We start from the raw sequence: 26,255 nt of genomic DNA on the forward strand, positions 1-26,255 counted from the left end.
AAACGTACACAAAATGTTATTCTGCCCATTCCTTTTTCCCAAAAATTCCACCAAAATTCTTTCAAATATTAGATAGATTTCTAAACCTATTGGAACCATCCAATACCATTTTGCACATTATTAAGGTCCTAAACCCAATAAATCTATTTTCAACCAATAGAAAAGTGCCATAAGTGTGTGCCAAATTCCCCCGTTTAGATTTCACAGCCCCAAAAGTATACAATAAATTCCCAAAAATGCTAAGATATATTCTAAGCATTTTCATGAGTCCACCTTCCCAAGCTCACATCTTAAACCCCCAAAACTAAGGAGCCACTTAATAAATCTATAGAAATCCTATTGTCTTTATTTTAGAAATTAAGCCAAACTTCCAAACCCTTCCTAGGAACTTAGGAAATTCTTAGCACATGCCCAAGCCCCATAACCAAGGGTCTATCACCAAACCATTCTCTAACCCATGAACCTACATCTAGAAAATCACATGAAATATAGGAGATCACCGGAAACTTAGGAAAATCCATCCCAACCCCCTTCACAACCTTCCTTAGATTCTTTCCAATGAGCTTTGGATTACTTTAATTGGTGATTGATTGCATATTTATTCTTCTGTTTATTAGTAACTTAATCTCTCCCGAGAAGTTCGCACTCCACCTCGGAGATAGTCATCCATATAAGGATTCGGTTTCGCCACTCAACAAGCAAAGCAAGTCTTAACACCAATCCATTATTCATGCTATATTTTGCAATACTAAAATTAACCAAGATAATAATGTGATATTGCATATTTCATAAGCCCCCTAAATATAAGGTTAAGCATATTCCTATAAGCAAGCCCTTACTCCTCCTCCTTGCTTAAAACCCTAGGAATGGCCTTGTATCTAAGGCCTAATAGATCTCATATATATATTTTCTATTGCCAATTTAATCCTTTAGGTGTGAGTTGTGGTAACATAAATGAACTATAAAACTTGACTAGCAACCAACTAAGGAGGACGCGAGGTAAGTTGGGTAACCTCGCAACGGGCCCCTATCCAGCGTTACCTTGGTCATTTAAGGACCAGCTCATTGAGAAAGTCTTTCCGGTGTATATGTGCAACCATACGAGCCAAAAAGGTACAACCTTCTGGAGTGCCTATTGATGCGAGGACTTGATTCACACCCCACTACAGAATCTAGTAAACCATCCCAAGGGGCCACGGTGGGCAATGGATGGACTGGAGCAGGACCTCCGCAGAGTTCCAGATCCGGCCAGCACGGGTCATTGGTTGAGGTCTATAGGGCCTGGTGGCATTGTATGCCACGTTATGATGCATCTATTTTCCCGGGTTACTATCCCTGAGTGGACGTGGAATGGCCCCTGCTTAGGTCCTAGTGTTATCCGTGGATGGAGCTAGAGGATGTCGTCCAGATATGGACGCCGGTGGGTATGAGTCTCGTAGGGTAGTACCGCCTAAGGCCTTGGTATGGGCTACCCGATCGTATGGGTAAAGTGTACAGGCTCTACAGAGTTAATTAATCTATTCGAATAGCTGAGGTTCTCGGTCATGAACTCACATGGTCAAAGCTCTTTTTGATTAGTCACACCCCTTTAATGCAAAGTAAAGAATTGGTGGCAGATGCACGTGCATTTGAGATAAGCAGGATCCTGATGACCGCTGCCTTTAAAATATGGGAACCGGTAGGGAAGGCTTAGTTTCCCCCTCGAGGGCCAAAACAACATTATTATAATAATAAGTACCCTCTTTTAAAGCCCAAATGGTGTTGCACTTTGCATACAAACAACTTCCTGCATATAAACCTAGTTTTCCTTAATTTACCTTACAAGTCATTAACTTTTGTATGTTAAGATACTTGCTGAGTACTTTCGACAAAAGTATTCAATCTTGCTTGTTTTGCTCCTAGGGAGTCAGCTTTCATCTTTCTGCTGCTTATTGTTTGATGCTTGATATTCCCTAAAGGTGAAGAAGACACTGCCATAACTCCCTCTATTTTCTCTTCTTCTTACTTTGATAATCATTCCGATATACGCTGGTGCCAGATACTGATTCAGGGCATGGCATTGTATTGCTTAAGTATGGACGTCCGAAGGGCAGTCCCCACAATCAGGAGGTAACTTGGTTTAATACTATGTATAATGTTGTATTTTGGACTCTATTAGTTGGGATTAGCTAGATCGAACCAGCTATCTATAACACACAGTATTTAAAGACCTAAGAAGATTATTAAGGATGATAATGTGAAATTTGGCTTAAAAGGAGATTAATTGAGTTATGATCAAATTTGGGTCAAATTTCATCAAAATTCAAATAAAAGATTGGCAAAAATGTGAATCAAGAGTTGAAAGTGTATAGAGCATAATGGAATCAAGTTTGGACCAAGAATGAGATCAGAATTCAAAGGGTCTCAAATCCAAGGTCAAAGATTGTTAGCAAGGTCAACTCTATAAAAAATCATAAAAATATTATGTCTGAAAACTGGACCAAGTGACCAACTTTGAGCTAAATTTTTTAGAGATTTTACATCTAACCTTTGGATACTTTTGGACAACAAGTGTATATTTTGGATAATAAGTTGTTGGACATAGAAATCATGGATTTCATATTTTAAATGAGGCTCAAAGTTTGCAAGTTCAAACTGTGTAGAGCTTAGCTGACAAAACTGAATGACAAATAGCCACGCAGCTGCTTGCCACCGATGAGAATGTCGGTTTTTACCGTGCCACGCACCGGCGAGCCCTTTGGACAGCTTCGTGCATGCAAGAAGGAGGTGCCACGAGCAAAGACGGTAAAAATTTGAGTAAATACTGACCCCTAAGTCGGATTTATCTACTCCTCCCACCTTGCTATTTTCACCACTCCTTGGTCGCCAGTGAAGTTCGCCGTCGTCCAACCACCACTCGTCAATTCTCTCCGCGCATACCTTCACCTCGAAGTCCTCTACAAGCTCCACTAGTTCTCATCCAGCCCTGTCCACCATAGAGCTCTCGCACCATCGTTTTCTCCAACTCCGTCCGTCGCCTCTATTTTTTGTCAAGCCATCGTTAGTGAGCACCACCTTGCCATTGCCATAAGTGTCATCTGAGGCTCTGGTTGTGTCATGCTTAGAAGCTCTAGGGCCTGCTTATTGGCCTGGAGCACGGCTAGGTTGGCCGAAGCGTCAGCACTGCTGCGTCAGCACCTCCGCCATGGCAATCGTTATCGAGAGCTCTGCTCCGGCTACGAAGAGCCCTGGTTCTGGAGCGCGCCGTGCGTTGTGAGTTGAGGCGAAGCTGTACGAGTCACTTTTTTGAGTCAGGTCACCGTCGTTCAGCTGGTTGTCGCTGCTAACCCTAGCGTGGCCTTGCTCCGTTGCTACAGTCATCATTAGCCGTTGTCACGAGTCCAAACGTATCGATTGAAAACTTACTTTTATGCACAATCCAACCTTGATTAGTCAGGACATCTTTGCCATCTATTTAAATAATTAACAATGTCCTATGCTTAGCATTGCTTAGTCATGCTATAATTCTAAGTAACTTTTGTTGCTCCATAACCTAAGGTAATACTATTCATACACTTGAATTAAGGAAATGACCTAATTTGAAAAGCATAGACAGAAGTTTGGATGGAATTAAGAATAGTCTTGGATTCTGTACTTCTGTCTACTGAGGTTAATTTTTCTAAGGCCCGTTTGTTGTTTTAACCGTTGGTCAAGTGAAATTACCTAGTTGCATACTAGGATTGGGAACCAGCAAGCCTGCTAGGTTAGTTGGCTCTTAGGGTGGAAATATACTTACCTGTGCTTGGCGTGTGGGAGAAAGGTGGGGGTGTAATGTGAAACTCACTTGGTGATTAGGCTAGACATGAGGTCCCATGTGGTGGTGTGTTCTCGGGTTCAGGTAATTATAATTCTAGTCTTTGGGTACAGCTAATCGAATAGTCATTGCGTGTAGCCCGATCAACTATGTGTGTGGCTTGTGGTTAGGTATTTCTTGTAGGATGTAATAAATCGATCTGAATCGTCGCAATTCTCAGTTATGAATGTCACTTGATCAGGCTTAAGCATTGTAGTCTAACAAGTTGAATATGAAGTGTTTTCCTTGAATTAAATTTTGTTGTATGATAAATAGTACCATTTGATTGATCAAAATGTTTTATTCACGCAGCCTGGTCTGGAACGAAATAAAGTGATAATAGAATGATAAAATATAAGGTCCCACTTTTAGTAAGATTTTTTTTAAAAGTCAGTCAATCCACTAAAAAGCATTGCATACTCCTGATATCTTAATTATTTTATACTGGTTAGTTGGGTCAGTCTTGCTGAGTACCTTCACACTCAGGGAATCTTTTTTGTTTTTAGAAGCCCAGCAGCAATATGTGGAGGAGGAAATCCAGAAGCACTAGAACATTCTATGAGTCTCAAATTTTTTGGAACGAAACCTTATATGTATAATTAAGTTTATAACAGTACTATCACTTGGATTGTTTAAGTTTAAACTCCTTATTAGAATATGGATTGACATGCACTTAAGTTTGTTTCAATCTATGTAATAATTCGTACCTTTGAGAGTATTTATGTAAAAAAATTGTAATGATTGTTGATGCTCTCCTATGATCCTGATGTATGGCTGAGATAAAAGTTGTAAGTGGATGATTTAGGTTGTCCTAAGGACACTCGATGGATGTCGGATTTAAACTATGTTAAGTGTGTTGGTGGATAATTACTATTACAATAGGGATTAGACGCACTTAATCCAATTTAAATTGGACGGTTCACCGCACTAGCCGGCTAGGAGGGCATAATCCATTCGTTAGCTATCATGTTTACATCCATATAAGTTAAAATTAGCTTAGCTAATAATTAGCTGGTGGAGTCAAACATACATGACCATAGATTATTCATGAATTGTCAACTAAAATCGTTGGTGAGCATGTTTTGCGAAGAATAATGTTTGGTAGTGATCACGTGGAAAATGAGCAAACGGAAAATCGTTTTGAAGCGGTGGTGGCGGTGGTAGCATCCCGCTGGTTGGCGACTTGGCGTAGGGGCAGTGGCAGTGGCTAGCTGTGGCCGCCCCTGCGGGCCGGGCAGTACGTAGGCTTTACTCACTTTTTACTGGAGGAGCACGAGTATATTCTCCTTTCCACCCTACTACCACCGCCTACCTCGCGCCAGGGGAGTCCCCTCGCCTCGTTGCCCGTGCGCCCGGCGCCTATTTCGAGGCCGCCGCGGGGCCCCCGAGCCGCGCCGAGGTGTCGCGCCACTGTTGGGCGCGTGCGCCGGCGGCCGCCCACAGGCCACAGGAAAAATCTTTGTTTGGCCCATCAAGACGAAACCCAAGCGGAACAAGAAGATCCCGGCCGATCAGTTCCTTCATTCTCTCTCACTGACTAGCTCCTTAGCTTTGGTCAGACAACAATGTCCTGTGTTATTAAGATTTAAGAAGAATCTATATCGATAATATCAGCAGTAGATGATACTCTACCAGGATATTGTTGTGTCTTTTCAGTCAGAATTTTTGGCCACATACGGTTTGTAAACGTCACGTTTCCGGAAGCAGATAAAGTCACACTTACTTACGTGCCGCCATGCCATGCATGGGGTGGGTGGTCGATCAGTCAACTGTGCGTCGTGTCGTGCGTGATGCGCGAGGAAATCTTGTTTGGCCCATTTCTAACTTGACACGCCGAGAGCTAGCCCGGTTGAGATGCATGTGCATGGATGGGGGGTAGCACCGGAGGATGGTCAAAAGCGGGAGCCTTTGTCCAGGCCCCTACTGTTCCGACACGTAGGATCGGCGTAGCGCCACTGTGTAGTGTAGTGTGCTGCGCAAGCACCTTCCATTCTACTCCATGCAACTTATCACGCACGGAAAAAAAAAAAGGATCCCCATGCATATCGACGTGGCTCACTGTGCAGTGTACTGTAGCTGCTAGTTAACGTGGATTAGCAACACGTCATGCATGCATGGTCTCTGTTTAAAAACTAGTTTAAACACAGATTAATTACGTTTAAGAATTTCGGTTTCGAATGTGAGGTGTTTTCTCTCGTCACGAATTAATAAAATAGTCGGGGGATACTCGCCGATCGCGCCGTACGGAGTGGGTGGGACCGGCGGTGCCGGTGCGCCCACCGGCCGGCGGTGGCTCGCCTCACGTGGCAACGGTACCGGCCTGCCTGATACGTCCATCCGACGCTGACTCGGCCGGGCCCACCATTAACCCCTTTTCTTTCTCATCGTACTGTACGCAAAATTATTCCCCCTCCACTTTCCCTATTCACGTACACGTACTCTCCACCTCATCCTCCATAGTTCTAGTTCCCCCACAGGCACCTTTATTTTCGTGTTTTTTTTAAAAAAAGTCCAATTTCTAATCATCTGTGCTACGTCAGGATCGTGCCGATCAGCACGGGCATGGGATCAGACGTACAGGATTAATTAGTAGAATAACTCACTCACCTGCAGGATAAGTAGCAGCATGCAGCGCAAGTTTTGTACTGATGCTTCAGAAAGAAAAATCGTGTGTGCTTCTGTACAAGTAGTAGAAGAATTCACTCGCATCATATGCACAACGGTCGTGCTGCAGCCTGCAGGCAGGAGTATCATGTGCATTTTGTGGTTTTCTGTCCTAGCTACACGTACGTACTTTCAACGTTTCTATGAGGAGGAATTTTCTACCTATTCTCAAGTAGTCAAGTTTCACATGTTCCACAAAAAAAAAAGCGAGTTTTACATATGGTACGAAAATTAAACTCTACGAGGAGGAGTTTGCTACCTGTTCTTAAGTTTCACGTGTTCCACCAGAAGGATGAGTTTTTCATATGGTACGATCTTTGCTAGCGTGCGAACGTCCATCTGTGTAAATGGATATTTGTGCTGGCAGAAGGTTGCTGGCGGGTATGAAACCCGCCGGCACAAAGCTTTTCTGACGTAGTGAAATTAAACTCTGGTTCCAAACACGCTACAGCTTAATTGAGCAACTAGCTCCTAATCTACTATATATGACGGTTTAGTCAATCTAAAGATTAGATGGCTAGCTACATTTTGTGTTTTTTCTGGCCTGTATGTACTTTTTACCATCTACAAGGATGAGTTAGGTTTCCACCTATTCTCATGTTTTACATCAGGTACCCTCCTGTTCCATCTAAAAAACAAGTTTTACATATACTATGAAATTAAACTCTTGTTCCAAACGCACCGCAGGTTAATCGAGCAACTACCACCCTCCTACTCCGATTCCATCAATCTAAAGATTATATGGTGAGCCTTTAACTAAAGAAAATTGAGTAATCAGCGTTAATATAAAAGCCTTTGAGCCCATGATCTTCAGCGAAATCCTGAGTTCCCGACGCTAGCCTTTGTTTAATAACTAGATAAAAGAGTCGATACTAATTCGATCAGCAATCACCTGTCGTAACTATTTCGCAGGTAGAGCCATTAGCTAATATACGGATTCACTAGAGAGCTGAGCACATTTGAAACTGCTATTTTATAAGTTTTTAACATGACATGTTTTACTAGGAATATACGTATTATCAATATATTTTACATTGACTTAATTGGACTTAGATGTGCATGCATTTTTGCGCATCATATTGCTCTCTGCAAATGAACAAAAAGAGCATGTGATAAGATTCAATTTTCCTTGCCTTTACAAAGGTTTGTTTGTCCCCGCACAGGTGCTAGCTTTTCAAACGCGTGTGCTCTTTCTTCTTCTACAATTGGATGAAATGAAATGAAATGCCGAAATGGGGTGCGGAAGAAAAAGGAAAGGTTTGTAAAGCTGCGAGCTCGCGCGCGTGGGTGGTATTGGGCCCCTTCAACCTGATCCGGGCCCTCGTGCTCTTTCGAGCTAAAGGATCTTCTATGCTTAATAACACACCAATAATATAAGCAACCTTTTAGAGTCTAGTTTTAGAGTCTAGTCTAAGATCATGTTTGGATCCCATGGCTAATTTACCTCTGTGTGCTCCAAACGGGAGGGTCAAAAGACTACTAATTTTTAGCTGGAGGTGGAGCTAACGATTAGTCCATTAGCCGCTTGCACCTGGCTAAAAGCAACTGAAAAATTGCAATTTACATTTCGGTCCTCCCACCTGCTCCTCCTCACTCCTCTGCTCCCATCCTCGCGGTCCCACTGACCCCGACGCCCTTGCCCCGCCGGCTGGAGCCGCCGTGAATCCACCGGGATCGACCACCGTCACCACCCAAGCCTACCCGAGCCCTCCGCGCGCGTCTCCAGGGCTGGTGTCGGAGACGTAGACATGGCGTCGACGTCGGACGGCCTCGGTCGAGGAGGTCGGGGTTGGGCGACGGCGTCCATGATCAAGGCCGGGCCGGAGATCATGGGCGGCGAAACTTGGGGCCTGGCTGAGGAGCTTTAAGGTGAGGTTGGGCAGAGGATGCGCGGCACAGAGGAGCTCTGGGGCAGGGCTGGGCGGAGGAAGGGGGCGTTGCTACTCAGGGCTGGAGGAAGGGGGAGAATGGATGGACGATGAGTGAGGTTTGGTTCGACTGGACTGCTGGAGGAAAAAGGTAGAGTGAGAGAGGGAAGGTAGGGTAAAAGTAAGGGCAAAAATGACTTTTCTTACTCTTGTAGCTAATTTCCATATCTCCAAACCGATGGTTAGCTAGAGCTAAAGTTTAGTTTTAACTCATCCAAACAGGGTCTAAATGGCTATCTCTTTTATGATGATTTAAAAGTATGTACCGCTACTTGCTGGTACTTTTGTCTCTTATTTTTATCCACCATCTAATCTGAAAAAAATAATTAAAACATAAATTTAAGAACTATTTTGGTGCTTAGTCCTACCAATTTGGTAATATTCGATACGTTTCTTTAGGCAAGGTATTTCCACCATTACATTTCTCATGATGGACGGTTCTTATCTTTACCAACCATTCTAAAATATGTGGTACCATTCAAACGAATTCGTAACATATGAATGAATGATGATACGAGACTACAGTTAGTTTGCGTTAACCGCTTACTAATCGACTTTTGTTCTGACCCTTAACACATTCAACCCGCTACTTAGAGCCAGTTTGGCAGAGTTCGACTCCTTTGAAAACGGCTCCGGCTCTGGCTCCTCACGTGGAGTGGCTTATCTGGTGGAGCTGAAGCCCTTTTGGAAAACCGTTTGGCAAAACGGCTCTTCCGTGTAGTTTAAAATGGTCAGATAAGATGAAATAACCATAATACCCTTTCCTTTTTCTTTTCTATTTTTCTTTTCTTCCTTCCTTCTTTCTTTTCTCTTCCTTCATTGTCCGCCTCCCACCGCCGGCTCAACCCCAGCCCCCGCCTCCCAGTGTCCCACTGCCGGCTCGCCGCCGCCTCCCGCGGCTAGCCCCCACCTCCCGCTGTTCGCCTCCTGGCCGTCTCCACCCCCGTCTCCTGGTCGTCTCCACCTCTTGCCACCTCCCGCCCGTCTCCACCCCCGCCGGCCTGCCCCCACCTCCCGCCATCCCCGTCGGCTGCCTCATCCTTCCTCCAATCCGCCGGTCCACTCCAACCTCATCTACTCCGGCCCGCCGCCTACGAGGAGTGGGCGTCGTGCGGCTTCGGTCCTTGACGCGCCGCGCCCTCGCCGCCACGTTGTGGCCCCGACGTGCCGCCCTACTCCGGCCCCATGGTGCAATCCTCATCGCCATGTTGTTGCTCCGCCGCCGCTGGTGCCCACCGCGCGCTCCGCCGCCATCGCTGCTCCTCACCATCGTACGCCGCCGCTGGTGCCTAGCTGCTGCATCTGCTCCTGCTAGTGCCTGGTCCCTTGGCCACCGCGCACGCCATTGGGGTTTGGTGGGTCGGGACGCTGCTGGCATGTGGGGGTGAAAAATAGTTGAACTCTTTAGGCATTTTGGTACAATTAATGTGGTGGGGGGAGGGTGGAAGGAGGAGCCACTGGAACTAGTATTTTTGGCTCCGTGGTCCGGGTTCATTTTCAGGAATAGCTCCACAAGTGCTTCAACATCGAAGCCGTTTTCTTTTTTGTGTTTGGCATGGCTCCTCCAGAAGCCAGAGCTGGAGCCGTTAGGAGAGCTCTACCAAAGGAGCCCTTAAAATTCACCGAGAGAGCTTAACCCTGCTTACACATGTGGGCCCGCCTGTGTTCTGGGCCCGCAAGTCATGGATGGAAGCCAGGAGCCCGTGTGGTGCAGGTACCCGAAGGGGATCCCGTACATGATTTTTACTTGAATCGTCGTCTACCTTGAACCACACTAGTACAGCGTAGGCTACAGAGAAGAGGAGAGAGAAAAAGAGGAGGGATCGCAGCCACCCGCGGATCTTGCAGCCCTTTGGCGGCGCCCACCCGCGCTACATAAGGTGACACCACCCCCCACACCCCCACACCGGGCGTCACAGCCGCACTCGCACACAGTCAGCCACCGCTCGAGCACCCGCAGGGGCGCGCGTGTGAGCAGAGAGCAGAGCACAGCACATCAAGGGAAGGAAAAGCCATGGGCGAGGTGAGCGAGGACGACGGTGCTCTTCGTGCTCCCGCCGGCGTCACCAAAGGCGGGGTTTTGATGGATTTCGTGCTGCTTTGCACTTGCAGGAGGCCAAGAAGGAGGAGGTGGAGAAGCCCAAGGAGGCGGCGCCGGCGGAGGAGAAGCCGAAGGAAGCAGCGCCGGCGGAGGAGAAGCCCAAGGACGCCGCACCGGCGGAGGAGAAGTCCAAGGAAGGCGGCGGCGGCGGGGAGGAGAAGAAGGAGGAGGCGCCGCCGCCGCCGCCCCCGCCGCCGGAGGAGGTCGAGATGCGGGTCTACATGCACTGCGAGGGATGCGCCAGGAAGGTCAAGAAGATCCTCAGGCGCTTCGACGGTAATGCCGCCATGCCCGGCCGGCCGGCCGTATCTCTGTTATCTCCTCCTCCCTTTGCTCGACCGTCGAGCATCCCATTCTCGAGAGGGTTTTTAGAGTTTGCTTTGGAAGTCTGCTAATCTTTTTTCTTGATTTCTGAATAAGATGCTTGACTGCTGTTGTTTTCTTTTGGCTGTGGGAAGGAGGCTAATCTGTATGCTCATCAGTGTCTTTAAAAGGCATGCTGGGATTGAGATTTCAGAATATTCTCTCTCTTTTTTTGAACAAAAAGAAAAACAGAGCTCCAGATTTGGGATGGTTTAAAGGCTATTCTTAGAAGAATTGCTGTGGTTCATGCCTTCATGGTAGGATTTGAAGGGGTGGTAGGTGGGCTGCGATTTAATTAATCAGATTCACCTAATCAATCAGTTAGATCTTTCGTTTTCAACTGTTGCAATTGCACATGAATCCAGTTGATTAATGCTGAGGAGAATGGCTGACTAGAGATCTGAGTGACTTTAACCTCCAGAAAAGGTTGGTAGATTCCAAGAGAATGACAGCCTTGGGCGCATGTCATTCAGAGCCCAAAAAGTGAAGTTGATTCCTCAGTCGCCTTCAAATTCTCAAATGTTCCAAGGATGATGCATATTCCCCATGTACCTTGTAGTTGCTATCAAAGGGAACCTAAGATTCTGTAGCTCATGGAATCATCCTTCATGACATCTGAAATGGAAATTCTGTGGGTTGGTACTGCAGGAGTGGAGGACGTGATTGCTGACTCAAAGGCACACAAGGTGGTGGTGAAGGGGAAGAAGGCCGCCGCCGACCCGATGAAGGTGGTGGAGCGCGTCCAGAAGAAGACCGGGCGCAAGGTGGAGCTCCTCTCGCCGATCCCGCCTCCGCCGGAGGAGAAGAAGGAAGAGGAGAAGAAGGAGGAGCCCGAGCCACCCAAGCCGGAGGAAAAGAAGGAGGTGAATGAGACAATTCTCATATGAACATCTTGCTAATTAAGCTCTTCCTGCATTGGCCCTTGCTGTTCCACATTGCAGTGTTTCTTATGCTAATTTTCTTGCATCAGAGGCTGATGTATGTTTCCTTCTCTTCTTTTTTGGTGTTGAAGCCACCGGTGATCGCCGTGGTGCTGAAGGTGCACATGCACTGTGAGGCCTGCGCTGAGGGGATCAGGAAGAGGATCCTCAAGATGAAAGGTGCTTACTAGTAACTGGCTGCAATCGGATTTCCAGTCCCTTTCATGCTATCCATATCGTCTTCATTCATGTCCTATGTAGTTCACTAGGCTTCGTGGATGCCATTAGCTTTGAAGATTCAGATGGCCAAATCCAGTCGTTTTCTCATGAAACGATTTGAAACAAAACTCTTCAAGTGAATAAAACAAAGTTTCTACAGACAAGAACAACTCCTCCACCCACCTGTCTGACTTAAAAATCAACAAGATTGTTAGGCTTGTCAAAAAATTTACTACTTGCTCTGAATGACAGATTTTTTTTTTATTCCTGGTTGTGCAGGAGTGCAATCTGCAGAGCCAGACCTGAAGGCATCCGAGGTGACAGTGAAGGGTGTGTTCGAGGAGGCCAAACTGGCCGAGTACGTGTACAAGCGCACCGGCAAGCACGCCGCCATAATCAAGTGCGAGCCTGTCCCTCCGCCGGAGAGCGCTGGCGGCGACGACAAGGCCAAGGAGGAGAAGAAGGCAGAAGGTGGCGGCGAGGAGAAGAAGGATGACGGCAAGGAGGAGAAGAAGGAAGGCAAAGAAGGTGGCGGTGAGGAGAAGAAGGACGAGAAGGAGAAGGAGAAGGAAAGCGGTGAAACTGCTGCCGGCGACGAGAAGGATAAGGCTGACAAAGAGAAGGATGCCGCTGCCATCGCCGCGGCTAGCCTGTACATGCACTACCCACGGTTCCCATTCCCCGCTGGGTACTACCCGCCACCCCCACTACCGCCGCCCGGGTATGTCTACCAGCCAGCCTACCCGCCGCCGTCATACGCCGCGCACCACCAGACGATGGCTCCGCAGATCTTCAGCGACGAGAACCCGAATGCCTGCTCCGTCATGTAAAAAAGGTAGAACCGTGGGGGTCTAGAGCAAAAAAAATAAGAAGCGGGGGATGGAAAGGAAGAGCTGCATAATTTGGAGGTTGTCTTTGCAAAAAATGCCCTTGAGCAAAGCAAATGGCAACTTGAAGAAAAGTACCAGGCTTTTTGAGGGGTTAGATTTCCATTTCTTTTTTTCTCTCTTCTTTTCTTTTTTGTAATTTTAACCCTTTTTTTTTCACCTTTCTGGTATAAAGTAAGTCTGGTCAGTTTATGGATGCTATCTTTATGTAGAATTTTGCCTTGTACTGCCTCAGCTTCAGACTTCTATAAAAACTGTACTATACTATAACAATTTACCTTGGTTCCCTCTTTTTAGGCTTCACTTTTTTTTAACCTTTTTCTCTAGGAGCAAAATAACTGATTCAGCAACTTTACTTTAGGAATCTGAATTTTTATCGCGGTGAATGATGTGAAGGTTCTAGAGGCGACAGGGGAGGGGGGGCAAGTGCTTAGCATGTGCATACGGGGCATGTGAATGTGATGGGTCCATGTTGCGTGGCCCAAAATCCGAGGTGGATTGCTGCTTCAATTTTGATGCTCCTCGCTTTTTTCACACTGCCCTACTGCAGGTGCAGAGCAGTACTCCTGGAACTCCAGTGGTAGCTAGAGCCTTGGAGTTTGCTCTGAATGTGAGGATTCTTTCCCATCATCATTGCAACGTCAACCCTCCAGTGGTGGCTACCACTCTCAAGTCTCAAGAGCTGTGGCTCTAATGATGGATCGATCCATTTCTTCTTTTTTGTTCTTCTATTTTTATTACGTAATTTCAACCCTTTTTTCACCTTTTCGTCATAAAGTAAGTCTAGATTTGTCATTTCATGGATGCTATATCTTTATGTAGATCTTGCCTTGTGTTGCCTCACCTTTCAGACTTAACTGTATTATACTGTAAGTATTTACCTTGGCGCCCTGGCCTCATTTGTTTATTTTACCCCTTCTGACTTTTTTACTAGAGGCTGCACCACATTCATTTGCAGTTTTGCACTTTATCTGTAATATTGATGTATTTGCAGTTACTTCTATATTGTGCTATTTCTCTGTCATACTCTGCTTGATGTTATGAGTCCAAACATCTATACTGGCTTTCAGCTTAATGGACTGGGTTCAAGTCACCAGATCCGTTTTAGCATTCCACAAGCACCGGGTAAACAGATCTTCTCTTCCAATTTTCATTGTTTTCTGTGCTTCACCTCCACATTTTGAGTAACCTTCGTCGAAGGGGAAAAAAACACTTTACATCATATAATGCATTTCATTGCAGCCTGGAAAAAAACATTTTTGACTGCCCGCTTGATCATCTTCTTATGAACCGATGAGGAGCTTTTAACTGTGAGCAACAGGTATGAATTCAGATGTACGAACTTGTTCCAGTTAGGTGTGTGCAAGGGTCATTATAGCTCACGTTCATCTTTGAAAGAAAACATGAATATTAATGTAACCAGAGGGGCCTAAATAAAACATAGCAATTTTTGTTGGCTGCACTAGTAAGATTCCCGTTTCCACATAGCTAGTAATTAAACTGTTCAAAACAAGGCAGTGCAATTCATCTGAACATATTTAAGTTAAAAAAACCAATGGTGCATCACAAATTCACAATTACTGAAGACTCGGGTGTCAGGCTCTAACTTTAGGAGTGTTGGTCTCAGAGTTGTACTGCCTACTTACTATTGATGCCTGGGTATCGTATAATCATTGGTTTAATTGAACATTTGAGATAGTGCCACAGGGTTGCAGCAGAAAGTGAGAAACACAGGGCAGGATAGGATTCCTGGCTGATATATGATATGCTGTGCAAATATGCATTATTATTTCCAGGCGTTGTAGGCACTGAGATGATGTGGATGAGGACCAAATTATTAAAGAAGATTAAAAATTTCAATGTACTTAGATCATATGGCTGGTCTCCAAATGTCCATATATCATCATCTTTAGCTGTACAAAATTTCTGAAGCAAACATAAGGAATTCAGAACTGAATTTTGTACCCTCCTAACTGGCCAAACTAATAGTTTTAGTTTCAGATGAAAAAGGTTTACGGTTCTCCTTTAGGGAACCGTAATCTTGATGTTTGGAGGGGAACTTGGAACTATAGCAGGCTCGCGGCTGGTAGATGCTGCAGTATCGGGAAACGAACGAGGCCCATATCGCGCGCTCAGTTACCTGGGCCGCAGAAAAGGAAGCGGCCCACGGGCGCGGCTGCCTGTCGTCGAAGGCGCCGAATCTGCGACTATCACCTAATAAGCGTGTCCTCGAAGTAGAAATCACTTGCCATGGGCCGCGTGTCGGTCCAATTAAATTGGACTGCTTCAACGTGGTTGCGATGGGCCGCGTGTCGGTCCAATTAATTAGACTGCTTCAACGTGGTTTGTTGCTTCCTTATATTGTTCCAGTGTTAGAGGTTGATTGTCGCTGAGCCGGTGCATGCATGCAAGAAGAGACAAAACTGCTAATGTCATGCCACATGCAAAACAGTTTGAAATTTAAAAAATATAAATATTAAACCGAGCATTAAAATTAAATTCTGATTGCACAATTAGATTTTTGACAACAAAAGCTTCGTAACAAGAATCCACTTGACTATAATTGGACGAACTTTTTTATTCATATTTTTTAATTAAGGTTGTATATTTATGTGAGATATATACACGTAGAACAAATTCTACAAACTCACGAAATAAAATAATCATACGCATCGAACAAAATATATGAACTCAAAGAACAAAAACGTATACCCTTAAAATAAATTATACAAACTCAAAAACAATTATAACTGGTACATGCTTGGAATGCAATGGAGGACGAAATTGATAACATCACCCCCACGTGCAAAGAAAGTTTGAATAAAAAAAAATCTATAGAACTCTACATCTAAATTAAATTCCGATTCCACCAATAAGTTACAACAAGATCTTCAAAACAAGACTCACTTAGTATATTTGGATAAATGTTTTTATTAACTTTTTATCAAGTTGTAAATTTTTCTCAAATATATATATCTAGAACAAATTTTATGAACTCACAAGATAAAATAATTATTATTGGCGGCAGAATAATTAGTTCTGACTCTATGGATAAATGACTATTTTCTATGAATAAAAAATTAAACATGATGAAAAAAAATGTATAATGCGAAAAAAGATTGAGTATCACGAACAGAATATTTGATTGTCTATGAAAAGAATAAATAAAGGATAAAAATAAGAAAACTTAAGGGGGAAGAGAAAGAAAATGAGAAATAAAAAAATAATTACGTAGTAAAGCATAGGAGGGACATAAGAGGAAAATTAAAAAAACATAAAAAAGAGTTAGTATTATCGACATCACAAGAGAAAGTATTTAAATTTTTTCCTAAATCATGCTAATCACAACTCATTGAGTGGTGTAGTGGTGGTTCAACTCACCCATCACCCAAGGGATAGGTCTTGAGTTTGAACCCTTCTTGTTGCAAATTTTTTCCAGCATTCTCATGAAACAAAAGATCTATATACCTCAAACAAATTGCAGCAACCAACACACGGGATGTAGGGTATTACGGTATTCAGCGGCCCGAACCTGTCTAAATCATGTGTCTGTATTCACTTTCGAGTTCTTGATCTCAACGAACCCCACTAACCAAAACACTATCTCGGGCATCACCTCGATCGGTTGCCGGGTTTAAACACCGACACCATGGAATAAAAAAAATTGTATGTATCGAACAAATTATATGAATTCAGATAACAAAAAATATACTCCTAGAACAAGTTATGCAAACTCATAGAACAAATATATGTATACAAAATAAATAATACGAGTCATGGAACAAAACAATTGTATGCATTGAACAAATGATATAAATTTGAACAAAACTAGAACAAGTGGCATGAAGTTATGGAACAAAATATTATACATGGAATAAATTATATGAACTTACAACTACACAGCGAGAAATTATACAGCCTCACACAACAAAATTTAACTCATGTAATAAAAAATTTTGTACTTGAAAAACATACATTATGCGCATGTGCAACATCAAAACCTTTTCGGTCCCAAATAAGTTGGTGTAAACTAGAGTAGAAACTCAAAACGAACCACTTATCAAGGTTAAAAATAGTATAAAGGGTATATTATTATAATATATGAGGAAGTAAAATATTAGTTTTAATTGAGGAAGAAAGATCAGATCGGAAACTACACAAAAGATGAAATAAGCGGATAAATTATAAAATAAATAAATAATGGAATAACAAATAGAATAAATTTTAAAAATAAGTATTTGATAGTAAGGAAAGGCAAGTGAAATGGAAGATTAAAGAAAGAAGAAGAGAAATAAAACAGGAAAATATGCATGCATTTTCTAGTTTAGAAAATAGAAAAAGGTCATAGTCCTACGTGGAAAGGAATGTATGAATGAATAATACATACAAGTACAAATCAGAGAAAGAAGGGGAATAGTAGAAAAATAAAAAACAAGTAAAATGAATTGAAAATAAAAAGGAATAAATGTAGAAAAAGAAGAAAAAATGATCATAATAGAGTTGTGTGAGCTAGCGAAATAGATTATAATATAAATTAACCTGTAAAAAGGAAAATCCCCATAAGAGAAAGGAAAAAGTAGGGAAGAAAATATGAAAAATAATGAAAAGAAAAAAGAATGAAAGAAAACACACTGAATAAAATGAAGCAAATAGTAGAAAAAGAATGAAAGAAACACGGAAGAAAAAACAAAAAAGAAAACATAGGAGAAATGGCTGGACGGAAAAAAAAGAAATAAAATGAGTCATTTTAATGTCCAGGGAAGATGCTCAACCATTATGTTAGCCTGTAAGAAAAAAATATTGTAAGGCATGTCAGCCTGTAAGAAAAAAATATTGTAAGGCATGGTACTCGTTATTCGTAAAAAGGCTATCATTTCAGTCCAAGTTGTAGCAATTCATCCTGCATGTCAGACCTTTTGGTGGACTGAACATTCAGAGAAACTAGATCTGAAATGACTATTGGCTGAAATAAACAAACCAACCCACACATAAATCCTTCAGGTGACAAATTGATTTCCATCGCATATGTGATGTGTAGTCGCAGTAGCGGCCCACACGTGTGGCTCCCAGGTCCGTTGGCCCAAATCGGGCAAAGCGCGGACGCGGAGTAGTGCAGGAAGACTTGCATTAGTCCCACCTCGCTGGCTCACAAAGCGAAAGACGTCCTCATAAGCCTACGTGCCCTAGCAACGTCTCTTCGGAGACATCCGATAAAATTGGAACGATACGAACACGCACAAATCAAGAAATGGTCCAATTTTTTTGAGATTTCACGATCTGGTCCCTCTCACCTTGCAGATACGTCCCTAAGGATTTACAGCCTAGTCCCTAGCTCTTTAGCTCGCTGCTCTTTCCTTCCAAATATGTCCCTGGAGAAAGTTTATGCGGTCCATGGCCTGAAGTTGTTCAAGTCATGCAACAGGCCCCTGGTTGTGTGTTTTTTCTTACAAATAGGCCCCTGCGTGTTGTTGTGGTTTCACAGATATGCCCATGCATGCTATTTTCTCTTACAGCCACATACCTGGATGCTGATTTCTTTCCATGGTTGTGTTTTTGAACATCTTTTCCAGCATTAATTGATTAGTTTTAGCAATATCAGATTTCGCGGTCTGGTTCCTCTTGCCTTGCAGATACGTCCCTGAGGATTTACGACCTAGTCCCTAGCTCTTTAGCTCGCTGCTCTTTCCTTCCAAATACGTCCCTGGAGAAAGGTTCTGCGGTCCGTGGCCTGAAGTTGTTCAAGTCATGCAAGAGGCCCCTGGTCGTGTGTGTTTTTCTTACCAATAGGCCCTTGCGTGTTGTTGTGGTTTCACAGATATGCTCCTGCGTGTTGTTTTCTCTTATAGCCACATACCTGGATGTAGATTTCTTTCCACGGTTGTGTTTTTGAACATCTTTTCCAGCATTAGTTGATTATTTTTAGCAATATCTTATTGTACTATGTGGCTATTATTCTCTTTTGCTGTTTTGACCTAATAAGTTTCGCCATGAATCTGATTACTCTACCATAGTTTTGTTTGTACACATACCTCAAAGGAATACAGTAATACGAAAGCTCTTGAGAGGCAAGATTTTCGATCCGACGTACTGCAAAATGAACCTACGGTATAAAGAACAAAATGAAATGTGCTCTTCTACCTCCAATTTTGTTCCCCAATGACTCAAATTCAATTGTTTTTCATTCATGATTTGAACTGTTGTATGACATATTTTAGATTTGAATGACCATGGTATAACTTCCTTCTTAAGGTATCGTCGGAGCAAATCTATTCCCCCTTCAACACGATTGGGTTGTAGAATTAGCTAATTTCTCTGTAAGTTCTTCATGAATCATGACACGTGCTGATTGGAGGGTATTAGCCATTTGTGTTTTCCACCATGGCAGTCACGGTGTGGAGCAAAAAAAAAAAAAACTCCACCTTAAAAGCACATTACCAGGAGTATTCGGCAAAAGCTCAGTTACTTATTATCAGGGTCCTTAAACCATGCAATCTCTGTGGAATCGTTCTTGTAATTTGACTCATTACCGTATGATATTCCGTGTGCATATCGTGTTTTACATTCACGATCACGGTTCGCACAAAATCTTTAAATTACTCTGCACAAACTGTGGTCCACACCTTTGCATGTGCACCATCTCTTTAGCGTGCAAAAAAAAAAATACAGAATGCTTGACTATTCCGGTCGTCACCATCGTACGGCAAGCGCCAAGCATCGTGCGACCAATCGTGTCACCGTACTCACCGTGCGCGGATTCTCTTGATCCGGGCCTACCAGACAGCGAAAGGAAGGGTCGTAAAAGACAGAGGAGAATATTTGCATGTCACGGAAACTGAAAGTAAAAAAAAAAACAGAGAGACGTGACGCCAACAGCCTTTGCAAGTCCTTTGCGTCACGCTTCCGGCGATACCCCCTCGCGCCCCCTCGCCCTCGCCGCCGCCACACTTCATCCAGTCCTCCCGACCCCAGCCCACCAACCACCGAGCCCTCCCACGAATCGCCGTCTCACCGACACTGGGCCCGGCTGGTTCCCCGTCCCATGCAAGCCGCACGGCCCATCCCCGGCCGACGCTGCCGCGGAGGATCCGAGCTCGCTCGGGAGCCGCACGAACCTGGACGCCCAGCCCAACGCTTCGAACCGTCGATGACGTGCGGGCCCCGCCCCGGGTCCCACCGGTTCCTTTCTGGGTACTATCACGTCGCCATCCCGGGTTAACTACCGAGCGCCCCATAATTACGTTGACATGTGGGCCCCGTCCGCCCCTTCGCCTGCGCCGCGTGGGGCCCGCACTTGGATCCCGTTACCTGAGTTCACCGTTGAGGAAACATACACTTGGTCCCGAACCGGTGGGCCCGTCGGCGGGTCTCGGATATCCGGCCCCACCCGTCATGGTGGGCAGCCGAATCGGCGTGGTATCGGTGCCGGTATCCGGTGGGGATTCCCATGGATTTCGCAAGGTTCATTAATGAATCGGCAAGGCACCCACTCTCCCTCTCGCCTCCGCCAGCCTCATCGTCGTCTACCTCGCATCACACGCCAAACGGCAAAACAAAACAAACTACTGGTAGAGAGAGAAGAAGAGAAGAGGAGGGAGATCTTTGTAATAGAGGAATAGGAGGAGGGGGAGGGAGGCATTGCAGTGACCCCTCGCCGGCGGCGACTCCGATGGGCTCGGAGGCGGAGATCACGGGCCCGCTCCTCGCGGCCGGCGGCGGCGGGGGCGGCGCGCCGGGGGCGGAGCCGGAGGCGGTGCCGCCGTGGCGGGAGCAGGTGACGGCGCGGGGGCTGGCGGTCAGCGCGGTCCTCGGGGTGCTCTTCTGCCTCATCACGCACAAGCTCAACCTCACCGTCGGGATCATCCCCTCGCTCAACGTCGCCGCGGGGCTGCTCGGATACTTCCTCGTCCGCACCTGGACCGCCGCGCTCGAGAAGCTCGGCGTCGTCTCCAGGCCCTTCACCAAGCAGGAGAACACCGTCATCCAGACCTGCGTCGTCGCATGCTACGGCCTCGCCTTCAGCGGTATATGCTCTGGTCGCGTTTTTTCTTTTTGTGTATTGGAAATTGGCTTATCGGTTGTCGGTAAAAAGAGGCCTTATTGCTGTCTATAGAGTTACAAAGTTCTGATGTTCAGTTTAGGCGGACTTAGTGCTAATTTACTCGCTGTTATTTGGGTAGGAGTTTGGTTTAGGACTGTTATCTTGATGTGCGTTTACTTCTGCTATGTTTCTGGGACGATTGATGTTAATTTGTGCTTATTTGGTTTGATTACCAGTAGGCCATTAATTTGTGGTGTTATCGAGATCTTCTTGAGTTCAGTCCAATTGTTCATAAGTTTCAGTCTCAGAGGATATAACAAAATGCTGTTAATTATTTGGTGGATTCAGGATTTTTGTCATGGTCAAAGAGCTGCACAAGGACTTGATTTTTTTCCCACATTTTTTGTTCAAGATAGTTTTTCTTAGGGTGAAGCCAAGTTCCTAATATATTGTTGATGTATTATATTCTGTTTGGGGAAATTTTGCTGCATTGATGCCTGATTTTGTTGTTTATTCAGAGCATTGGTCACACCGAATACTTTCCTCCATTTTCTTTGAATTTATTCCTGTTCTCAATAACCAATCTTGTGGTTGCAGGGGGGTTTGGAAGTTATATGCTCGCGATGGATCAGAGAACCTACGAGCTTATCGGGCCAGATTATCCTGGTAACAGGGCCGTGGATGTCAAGAATCCTTCACTAGGTTGGATGATTGGGTTCATGTTTGTCGTTAGCTTCCTTGGACTATTTAGTCTTGTTGCATTACGCAAGGTACTCATCCAGGACATGATCCCCTCTGCATCTTTGTATGATAATGTGATTATATGCTCATTCTTGAATGTAGTCGAGCAATTTGCATGACTTGTGCCTAATTTCTCTGCTGAGGTGTGTTCTGTTTTGATGCTTGTTAGGTAATGGTAATTGATTACAAGCTGACCTATCCCAGCGGGACAGCCACAGCTATGTTGATAAATAGCTTCCACACGTCCACCGGAGCTGAACTTGCAGAGTAAGATCTGGATCATCATTCAGCCGTGCTCCTTAATTTGTACACTCATTTGTCGGTTTGCAATATTTCATGCATCATGTAGAATGTTCCATCCTTAAGATCTCTTTCTTACCTGTTCACAATGCCAAGCTTCTCGCGGTGGACCGTTTAGAGCGTTGAACACCACGAGTTGTTTAAACCATAGTTATTGGGACCGGACCGGACATCGAACCGGTCAAGTGCTTGGTTCAATGGTTCATTGGTCCAACCGGTTGAGCCACCGGTTTAAAGCGGTTTAATTAGAGTTAAATTTTAATGTATACCACAGCAGATAGCGTGGTGTAGTGGTTGGTTTCTCCACTCTGGACGCCACAACTTGAGTTCGAACCCCCGCGCCTACCCATTTTTGCGCAAAATTCCCACCCCTGCGCTCCCCTGTCCCCACCTTTCTCTTGATGCCACGCTGCCAGCGGTCGAACCGTGACTCGGGAGCCCGGTTTTATACCGGTTTTCCCCCTAAACCGGGTGGTCCGAACGGTTTATCCCGGTTCAGTTGCACGGGCGATCTTTTACGTGGACCGGACCGGCGGGGGCTCCAGTTCCCGGTTTTTTCGGTCCGATTGCCAGTCCGGTCCTAATAACTAGGGTTTAAACTCCCGTCTCGACTGGGGTTCGAAGCCTGGGGGGAGTTTTATTTAGCAACAGTATATGTAGCATGTAGCAACCATCAAATTGAAAGGAGTACAATGATTCAACATGATTTTTGCATTACAAATGTTGTGACCAAGTCAGGTCATAGTTTGTAATCGCAAAATAATGAAAAGAACAACTAGAGGTTTCTGTGTCCTTTCAATGTTTATACTAGGTCATCCAAGTGACTACATCCCCTATTGCTTCACCCAATTTATAAGTTGGATCTCTCAACCAACAGTGAATCATCTTTTGATTTCAATACGGTAATGGTCTTCCATAAACTGTTCTATACCAATTCTAAATCATCAATCGTTTCCAGATTAATCTACTCAAGTTGCAAATGAGCTCAGATACCTTCCACATCCATCAATTTAAATGACAATAACAAGATATTACTAACAGTCCTCCATGCAAATCAAGTGCTAGAGGAAATGTCCAACATGAAACTTATGGATACCATGTGCAAGATGGAATGTAAGTTGTTTGGAAAATACTCCATTCAGACACAAAAAAGTTCACATTTTGGACATGGACAAGGTCTCCAAACACAATATTGACTACTATCTCTGTTTGCTCTGTATGTTCATAACCTAATAAACAGAAATATTTCTACCCAATATTTCACGCGCACACATTTCATATAGCCAATGTAAACACACATGAAGGTGTAGTCGTAGTAAAAATATTTAAACTGGTTTCAGAGTTCTACAAACTGGTTTCTTTTCGATTACTACACTTTTTTGTGACCCTAACTTTTGTTTTATGGATGCAGCAAACAAGTTAGGTGTCTCGGGAAGTATTTAAGCATCAGTTTTATTTGGAACTGCTTTAAATGGTTCTTCAGTGGTGTTGGAGATTCTTGTGGTTTCGATAAATTCCCTTCTTTGGGACTTGAAGCATTTAAGAATACGTAAGTTTGCTGTGACTGTTTTTGATATTCCATTAAAGTTCATGAGTAAAGGCTTGACTGCTAGATCTGATCTAATGACATGAAAGTACACATGGAATATCATTGGTACATCCTCCAGAAAAACTGAAAATTCCACTCTCTGTAGGTTTTATTTTGACTTCAGTCCAACCTACATTGGATGCGGTCTTATTTGTCCACACATTGTTAACTGCTCTACACTTCTTGGTGCCATCATATCGTGGGGTTTCCTTTGGCCATATATATCAACAAAAGCTGGGGACTGGTATCCAGCTAACCTAGGAAGCAATGACTTCAAAGGACTTTATGGATACAAGGTGTGGTGATTGAAAGTTTTATTTGTTACATGCCATTGGTTAATGCTTCTTTCCATACTTCATTTTGACAGTCAACTAGTAATCTTCTTTATTCAATTGTTCTAGAGGCAATGAATCACAAGGCATGAATGATAAAAGGAAATATTTTTTCTTCTCTCCATGCTTATAAACCTTAAAATCTAAAAGAAATTTTGGCTGCTGATGTGATCCTAGAGTAATCAATGTTTCATTGGTGGACATAGTGTTGGTGAGAACCGTGAAATTTGGTTCAAGACTGATAACTCAGTGCTGAAAGCATAGTGTCTAGTTGGCCTTACATCTTAATTGTATTTGTTATGCATTTATATAGTGAAATAACTTATGGATAGCATATCTAGCTCATTTAGTTCCTAGAGAATTTTTGGTTTACATGGTGATCACTGATCAGTCTTCACAACTTTAGTTCACCAACATTAAGCTGTATTTCTTCCCTGTGTTCCAGGTTTTTATATCTGTATCTGTGATACTTGGGGATGGTCTCTATAATCTCATCAAGATCATTTATGCTACTATCAAGGAAATAATGAATGCACGGGCGAAGCAAGGAAGACTTCCACTTGGCCGGGTTCAGGATGGTAATGTGATTTTCCTATGTTATGCTTCTTACATATCCATCAATATAGCAGGATCTTATGCTTCATTCTTGAACAGATGATGAAGGTTCTAAATTATCAGCTGAAGAAAAGTTTCTGAATGAGACATTCATAAAGGACAGTATCCCTCCCTGGTTGGCAGGATCTGGTTATGTTGGCCTTGCAGCAATATCAACTGCAACTGTCCCAATGATCTTCCCACAGATCAAGTGGTACCTTGTCCTCTCAGCATACGTTGTTGCTCCCCTACTCGCTTTCTGCAACTCGTATGGCACTGGTCTAACAGACTGGAACCTTGCATCAACATATGGAAAGATTGGCCTCTTTATTTTTGCTTCATGGGTTGGTCAGAATGGTGGGGTGATTGCTGGCTTAGCTGCCTGCGGTGTTATGATGTCCATCGTTTCCACAGCAGCTGATCTCATGCAGGACTTCAAGACTGGGTACCTTACACTCTCTTCACCTAGGTCCATGTTTGTGTCACAGTTGATCGGGACCGCTCTTGGCTGTGTCATTGCTCCACTCACGTTTTGGCTTTACTGGTCGGCTTTTGATATTGGCAACCCTGATGGTCCCTTCAAAGCTCCATATGCTGTGATCTTCCGTGAGATGTCGATTCTTGGCGTCGAAGGGTTCTCTGCGCTGCCCCAACACTGCCTAGCAATCTGCTCATTTTTCTTCATCGCGTCCCTAGTGATCAACCTCCTCCGGGATGTAACACCAAAGAATGTGTCCAGATTCATTCCCATCCCGATGGCCATGGCCATTCCCTTCTACATTGGCGCGTACTTCGCCATCGACATGTTTGTTGGGACGGTCATCCTTTTCGTCTGGGAGAGGATGAACCGCAAGGAGTGTGAAGATTTTGCCGGTGCAGTTGCTTCAGGCTTGATCTGTGGTGATGGGATCTGGACCGTTCCTTCTGCGATTCTGTCAATCCTTCGGATCGACCCACCAATCTGCATGTACTTCAAGCCATCCCTTGCCAGCTAATATTAGAACTATTGTGGTCCTTTATTTGGGTATCGTCATGGGACATCCACCTGTGTATATATGTTCTTTGTAAATTACAGTGCGAAGAAACTGCAGCAGCCATATTCAATGTGTCGATATGTCATTCTGCTTTTGCTTTAGTGCTTTGGCCGTGCTTATGATAATTCAGCGTTCTGTTTTTGGTTGTGTTTGCTGAGGGGGTTGAGAATTCGATCAGATCGACACAAAATTTACCGTACATAACTCACAAATATTCTTGTGGGGTGGCAGCTTTGACAAGAATTCTCAGTAACTCTTATTTTCAAAATAAAGGTGAGAGTTAAAATAAAAACAGGAGTATTCCTTTTATGCGCTCAACAAGCGTCTACTGCATTCGTTGCCACTAAACAAATTACCAATTATCAAGTATGATGCATTTGTAGAAAATGGTTTCATTTATGGTCGTGTGATAATATGGTGACTGTAGGAACATTTTAAGCATGATGATTTATTTAGTATAAAATGTAAAGTTATTCACAGTATTTGTTTCATAAATTAAACTTAATATATATCTAAATAAAATATCAAATATTCCTGGTATAAGGGAAAATAGTAATAAAACACAGACCAATATTGAGAAAAGCAAATTACTGTTACCTAGCCAGAGGGATAATCATTTTGGAACTAGGGTAGATAGTGGTTCCTAGGCATGCGTGCATGTTCATTCCAAGCATCAAAGCAAGCAAAAATATGGATGACAATAATTTTGTCGCC

At 44.0% G+C, this 26,255-nt stretch overlaps 2 protein-coding genes across 2 annotated transcripts; both read left to right on the top strand.

Moving 5' to 3' along the window:
• Positions 1 to 10,282: 10,282 nt before the first annotated feature.
• Positions 10,283 to 13,206, top strand: LOC101774533 (heavy metal-associated isoprenylated plant protein 7). The gene is made up of 5 exons (XM_004975362.2): positions 10,283 to 10,447; positions 10,537 to 10,801; positions 11,537 to 11,751; positions 11,901 to 11,988; positions 12,307 to 13,206. The coding sequence occupies exons 1-5, from the start codon at positions 10,439 to 10,441 to the stop codon at positions 12,855 to 12,857; spliced, it is 1,128 nt and encodes a 375-aa protein (XP_004975419.1). The 5' UTR covers positions 10,283 to 10,438; the 3' UTR covers positions 12,858 to 13,206.
• A 7,197-nt stretch (positions 13,207 to 20,403) lies between these two features.
• Positions 20,404 to 25,666, top strand: LOC101774924 (probable metal-nicotianamine transporter YSL6). Its single transcript, XM_004975363.2, has 7 exons — positions 20,404 to 20,935; positions 21,550 to 21,722; positions 21,863 to 21,960; positions 23,405 to 23,542; positions 23,688 to 23,877; positions 24,359 to 24,491; positions 24,568 to 25,666. Exons 1-7 carry the CDS (start codon positions 20,581 to 20,583, stop codon positions 25,500 to 25,502), a joined length of 2,022 nt encoding a protein of 673 aa, XP_004975420.1. The 5' UTR covers positions 20,404 to 20,580; the 3' UTR covers positions 25,503 to 25,666.
• The last annotated feature ends 589 nt before the right edge of the window (positions 25,667 to 26,255 follow it).

Source organism: Setaria italica, chromosome VII (assembly GCF_000263155.2).
Source record: "Setaria italica strain Yugu1 chromosome VII, Setaria_italica_v2.0, whole genome shotgun sequence".
In the NCBI taxonomy this organism is placed as follows: domain Eukaryota; kingdom Viridiplantae; phylum Streptophyta; class Magnoliopsida; order Poales; family Poaceae; genus Setaria; species Setaria italica.